We start from the raw sequence: 6,046 nt of genomic DNA, 5'->3' as shown, positions 1-6,046 counted from the left end.
AGGCCTGGCTCTCTGTCCTCACTCTTCTCTCCAGTTTTCGAGGCAGCAGTTGGCCCCGCGACCTCAGTTTCCTCATGATCTAAGACAAGTGGCCAAACTGTAGTTTTCTCAGCTTTTTCCTTATTGTGAGGACAGGAGTGACTTCCAAGCTCTCTGCATACCAGATCAGAAACCACTGTAACCTACTGTAACATCCATGCTTACAATTAATATGATCATAGAGATAATCCCCGCCCCCCGCGCAGAAGTGTGAATGAATACACGCGTGTGGCGGTGCGCTCCCGGGGACAGGGCCTCGGGCCTGCGCGTAAACTCCCTGGGTTAACCGATCCGACAGGGTAAAGGGATGGAAAACGGAGAAAGGCGTTTCCTGACTCATGTTTGTGGCTTTGGCTCCCCTTTCGAAGGGAAGTGTGCCCGGGCTGGAGTGCGGGGGGCGTGGCGTGCGGGAGCGGCTCGCAAGCGCGCGTTGCCTCCTTGAGAACCCAGGACCCCTAACCACTGGACCACGGGCAAACGCAGCGGCCGCCAAAGAGAGCTAAAACCGTCGGGAAACGCTCCGGTCCCCTCCGCAGCGTGCCCCTCGCCCCTCCGCGGACTCAGCTCCGCAGAGGCTGCCCCACCCTCCCCGCAGGCCCGGGAGCCAGGCTGCGGCGGCGCCGCCCTCGAGGGAGAGTCGGGGCCCGGGGCGCCCTTCACGGCGGTGGTCTAATACTCACATACTGGAGTAAACATTTAACCTGTAACTACTACTATTAGTCACACCTGTAGTGGATATGGTACCGCATGTAACTCACTGGTAGAACAACTAGTCAATGACGTGATGAAAATCGGCACTTCCGATTAATAAGCTGACGGATGGGGCCCAGAGCCTCCCGGGCTTCAATTTCTCTCGGTTTAAATGGAGAGAGGGATTTAATTTGACGTTGAGGTGTACTAGTGGAAAAAAGCCAAACTGTGGCAAGTTGAGAGAGTAAGAAAACAACTCAACGTTCCCATACCGGGAGTCGAACCCGGGCCGCCTGGGTGAAAACCAGGAATCCTAACCGCTAGACCATATGGGAACTGCCGAAGAACTCTTCTCCTCGATACGACATATATTACTTGCGTCAGCTTGTCGTCACCACGGCCACATCGTCTGCGAACCTCTGCCTTGCTCCCGCTGGCAGAAATCCATGTAGACTGCGGCTGCGCGAGCCCGGCTTCACTAGCCCTCCCGCCTACGCAGCGCCCGCCGGCACATCCGGGCCCCTCCCAGGGGCGGGAACTCCTCCTCCCGGAAGTGTTCCCAAGAACCAAAGCGAGGGTGTCTGGGCGCTGGTCATAGTCACCGTGCGCACTAGCACATCCCGCTGGGACCGTGGCCGCCACCGAAGCCCAACTTAAACAGTAAATAAAGGAGGGCTATTGCTTGTCCTTCGATGTTAACTGACATCTAAAACAAGACACCCCTTCTTCCCCCGCCCCAGGACCGGGTTCCCCGTGAAAATCTTTACCTCGAAAAGCAAAAACGGGGTGTTATCATTCACTCATTTTAGCTTGAAGATCTCACAGGTTGGCACTTTGTTGGTAACAGGTTTTGGTCTGAAATTCAACCTTTTGTGTGGGTTGGAGGGATGCCCTTTTTTCCTCCGGGCACAGCGTTTCCATTTCAGTGCTTCAATTAGGCTTTTTCACAGACAACTCAAGCTCAACGTAGTCCCCCCCACCCCGCCCCCGCCAAAAAAAAAAAAAAAAAAAATTCCCTCCAACCAGAAAATGTGCGCTACTGCGGTTAAAGTATATATTAAAGGCTCAGGAATTAAAACAGTGTGGTTCCTGTGTCTGACATTAAGATCAATGAAACAGAATGGAACCACCAGATTATGGTACAGGTATACAACATTGGGATTAATCGAAATAAAAAGGTGGCATCACAAATCAGCGATAAGGGTGGTCCCCTGTATGTGGACCTGTGGTAGAAAAGAGGAAGTTGAGTTCAGGACTCACCCTGTACCTCACCTGAAAACACAAAAGTTCTTGAGGAAAACACTGGCGAATTCCCTTACTGTCACATCAACTACAATCCCAAAGCAAGAAATCATAAAACAGCTGATTGATAAATTCAACTGTACTAGGAAAACTGACTTAAAAACACAAGAGCTGAGAGATGTTCATGATAGCTTTCACCTTGATCTTTGAGCTATTCATTTGGTCTGTGCAGTTTAGTGTAATGTGTTTTATTTTATAATAAAAAGTTTGGTTTTTTTTTTTTTAACCACCATAAGCATAATTAAAAGACAAACTGGGAAGAAAATTTACATCTCATATTATGAACAAAAAACTAACATCCACCAAACATAACAATTAGCTCCTAGAAACTGCTAAAAATATCAACAAGCCAGTAGGAAAATGAATTGACACGAAGTTCCTGGCCCTTCAACAAATTAAAAGACTCACTCTTGGAAAGATAAAGGCAAGTTTTTAAAAACCTGAATGGTCTCTTGAAAGATGTCCCTTGAAAATCTAGGTCCGATCCTTTTTACTTTCTGGCTTAAAACCTGCCAAGCGCTGCCCATCTACTTGGGTGTGTGTGTGTTTTATCGATGAGGAATCATTCTTTCCTGATCTGTTGGCTGTGTATGGTTTTTTCCTCCATCAAAATCACTTTTAAAGATCCAGTGAAACTGAAGCACCTACTTGTGTCCTTCCCTGCCACTAGCTATGCAATATTTCATCCTTTAATGAAAAACCACAGCTGATTTATGCATCAGGTTGTTACAGTTGTTCAGTGATATGAACGAACCTAACAGGTCTTTGCCTGCCCCACATGAGTATGTCCTGAGACAACAGAAGTCTAGAAGTGGTTTCATAGTAGTGACTTTCAACACTACTTTGTCCCTTCAAACTTCCCCACGTAACAAAGTTGGAAACATGCAGACCAGAGAAGTATTAAGGAGGAAGGAATAGCTGGGGTGGGGGGCAATCTGTGAAGGAAGAAGGCCTGAGATTATGCAGCCACATCGAAGAACAGCTGTGCTCACTGCCTTGCTTCTGTGGTGGCAGGTCAGGGAGCCCCGGGCTCCAGCTGCTTGAGTTTCTCCTGCAGCCCCTGGAGCTGGCTTCGACCCCAGTCGATGCGGATCTGAAGGCTGGCCATGTCTGCAGCCAGCTGCAGACCTAGAGGAAGAGGAGAGACTGTCACCATGGTATCTGTGGTGACAAATGACTCGGGGGGCTCTGGACATCCCCAGGCCTCTCTGGCTTTCACACTCTACCTAAAACATTCCAGGTATAGCCTTGCATTGGCTCCTCGAGAACCTCACTGGACCCATACCCTCATGTCCTTCAGGTCGTTGCTAAAATGTCACCTCCTCAGAATACTTCCTTGACCCCCTTATATCACCCACCAGGAACTAAAAATTCACAGATCATAATATAGTCTCATGCCCTTATTTCCTTCCTTCTTTTCTCCATTATCACAGCCCCTCACTGCTCTTGTCCTCGCTCCTTCTATCTGTTTTCTCTGCCCCCAAGAGTGGTCCACACTCTGGATCCACCTCTACGTTGCTTTCACCTGATGCTTCTCCTGGAACAGCTGCTGTCAAGTCCTCTGGGCCCTCCACACCACCCAGTCCACTGGCCAGTCCAGTCTTCAGCCTACCTGCCTGGCAGCAGAGCTGGCCCCACACCTGATCACCTCCCTCCAGGGCACATCTTACCCTCTTGGTGTTGCTCCTGACTCACTGCTGCTTCTAAGTCTCCTCGACTGGTTTCTTCCCTTCTTTTTCCCCTTACTTCCTGTCCACATTCCCAGGACCTCTGCTGATCTTATTGCATTTCAACGTTAATGCTGTGTCTGTGTTAGCAACTTGGGAATTTAAAACCCGTGTTATGCAGTGGGCTCCCAAATCTCTCTCTCCAGCCCAGTCCTCTTCCAAACTCCAGATGCATGTGGCCAACCATGTGATCAGAATCTCCACCACACAGTACCAGGAACACACCCCACACCACTCCTGACTTCCTCTGGGCTGCTGCTGCTCTGCAGCCCTTCCACTCCAGGGGAGGGCATCCACCCTTTCAGGCATTCTAGCTAGAAACTGTGGGCTCATCCTTCACTCCACTGCTTCCTTTACTGCCCAGTTGATCTGTCAGCAAATCCTGTGGCTTTTACTTGAAAAAACGTGCAGCTTCCCGCCACTCACCCCATCCTCTACTGCCTTCCCCCTGCCCCCCTCCACTAGACCACTGGCCTCCTCTCTGCCATTCCAGATACAACCTTGCCTCAGAGCTCTGCCCTGGCTGGTCCCTGCACCTAGAATTCTGTTCCCCCAGATCACCAAAGCTCTCTCCTTCATCTCTTCAGAGCCCTTTCCAGGCTACCATTCAAAAAACAGCTTCCCCAGCCCACTCCATACTCTACCTTATTTTTTATAGCAAGTCTCATTACCTGGTATTATATTTAGGGTCTACTTATTTGTTTGCATGTTGTTTTTCTGCCCTCAACAGAATAAACATCCCATGAGGGTGTCTGTCCCTTTTGTTTACTGCCAGCACCTAATATGAACCTGGAACTCTGCCAACAGCGAATATATGCTTTTTGAAAAAACAGAAGGTGTGCAACAAAAGTCTGCAATGGAGGAAACCTGCGAAGCCCTTTGCAGACTAATCCCAGCCCTGGCATTAGTGCTCAAGTGCTCCCTGTAGATAGAGGGTCCACTCACCCTCCCGGAAGCTGGCTTGAGCTTGCCGTAGACTGTGAGGAACCAGGATTCCAAACCAGTTCAGAGGGTCCTGGGGAGCTGGGGAGGGGTCTGGCTCCGGGGTCCTCGTGAGACCCTTGCGCCTGCGCAGAACTGTAAAAAGAAAGGCTGGAGGTTGGGGGTCTTGTTACCTGGCCCTTGTTTTCTCAGTGACACAGTGTTAAACTTCATTTGAGCTCATGATCCCAGAAAATACCGATGGTCGGAAAATCCTCTCAAGATTTTATGTCTGGAAAACAGCTTACTACAAAGAACCACCATTCCCCCTGTGGTTCATGTGAATCTGTCCATTCTTTCTCTTGACTATCATAAAACCAGCAAATGACCTCCCTTGTTTACCCGTGAAAAAGCCACACACTGACTTTTCCCATTTCACCTGAACATGCTGAAAGGCCAGACAGACCCTTCAACTTCCCGTTCTTTGTCTCACGAATGATTAACTGAGATTAGAAGCTTGTCCCGCTGAAACTAGCTAGACACAAATATATATCTTCTGCGCAGCCGAGACTTCCTCTGATTGCAAAACAATCCCAACTGTAAATAACCTCACCTATAACTTTCTCGCTCTCCCTCTAAAAGTCTAAGGCAAAAAACCACTCTGCTGAGACATTCTACAATCTGATCTTCAGATCTGGGGTGCTCTCTCTATCGCGACAGCCTAAATAAAATCATCTCCTCTGTTGTCCCATGCATTTTGTCTTTGACATCGGAAGGGGCCCTACGGGAAGAAGGGGCGGGGGGACTCACCTGCCTCGCGGGGTCCCACCTCCTCTGGAATCTGGGTGCCGGCTCTCACCATCCAGAACTTCTGGAATCCGTCCTGGGCCTCGCTAAAGAACGAGAAGGGAGGCCGCCAAAGGGGACCTTTGGCGGCCCCGACCTGCCGCCTGCCTGCCCACCCGCTGCAGCGTGAAAGGGACCTCACCTGGTGCAGACGCGGACCTGGGGCTCCATGCGGGAAGCATACTGCAGAGGCCCTACCGACTTCGCACCCATGGCGTAGCGAGCTTTGGAGAGCGAGAGCCAGCCCTGAGAAGAGAGAGGAGAGCGGTGAAACTCAGTAACCTTCGCGTGCCGGCCCGCCCGCCCCAGACTCCCACCTCCTCCACCCGGGCGTTCAGCGCCGCCCGCTTCGCCTCCAGTTCCTCCAGGTCCCCGAGCAGCTGCAGGAGAAGGGAGTCCAGCTCGGCTCGCGGATTCCGCGCCGCCATGGGCTCCGCACACAGTCAGTAGCCGGCTCCCCAGGTCGCCCAATCAGCGTCCGCCGTGCCAGAAGGACAGCCAATAGGCGCGCGAGGTCTTTC

General features: G+C 50.9%; 1 protein-coding gene and 1 non-coding gene across 2 annotated transcripts; both read right to left on the bottom strand.

Moving 5' to 3' along the window:
* Positions 1 to 992: 992 nt before the first annotated feature.
* Positions 993 to 1,064, bottom strand: TRNAE-UUC (transfer RNA glutamic acid (anticodon UUC)). The gene has a single exon. It is a non-coding gene; the product is annotated as a tRNA-Glu (tRNA).
* A 695-nt stretch (positions 1,065 to 1,759) lies between these two features.
* Positions 1,760 to 6,031, bottom strand: CCDC115 (coiled-coil domain containing 115). The gene is made up of 5 exons (XM_059051972.2): positions 5,843 to 6,031; positions 5,668 to 5,771; positions 5,490 to 5,572; positions 4,704 to 4,835; positions 1,760 to 3,159 (listed from the first exon to the last, which is right to left on the bottom strand). The coding sequence occupies exons 1-5, from the start codon at positions 5,951 to 5,953 to the stop codon at positions 3,047 to 3,049; spliced, it is 543 nt and encodes a 180-aa protein (XP_058907955.1). The 5' UTR covers positions 5,954 to 6,031; the 3' UTR covers positions 1,760 to 3,046.
* Positions 6,032 to 6,046: the final 15 nt, after the last annotated feature.

This window comes from Kogia breviceps, chromosome 2, assembly GCF_026419965.1.
Source record: "Kogia breviceps isolate mKogBre1 chromosome 2, mKogBre1 haplotype 1, whole genome shotgun sequence".
NCBI classification, from domain to species: Eukaryota; Metazoa; Chordata; class Mammalia; order Artiodactyla; family Physeteridae; genus Kogia; species Kogia breviceps.
The sequence above is the reverse complement of the archived record's forward strand: the minus strand, read 5'-3'. Positions and strand labels throughout refer to the sequence as shown.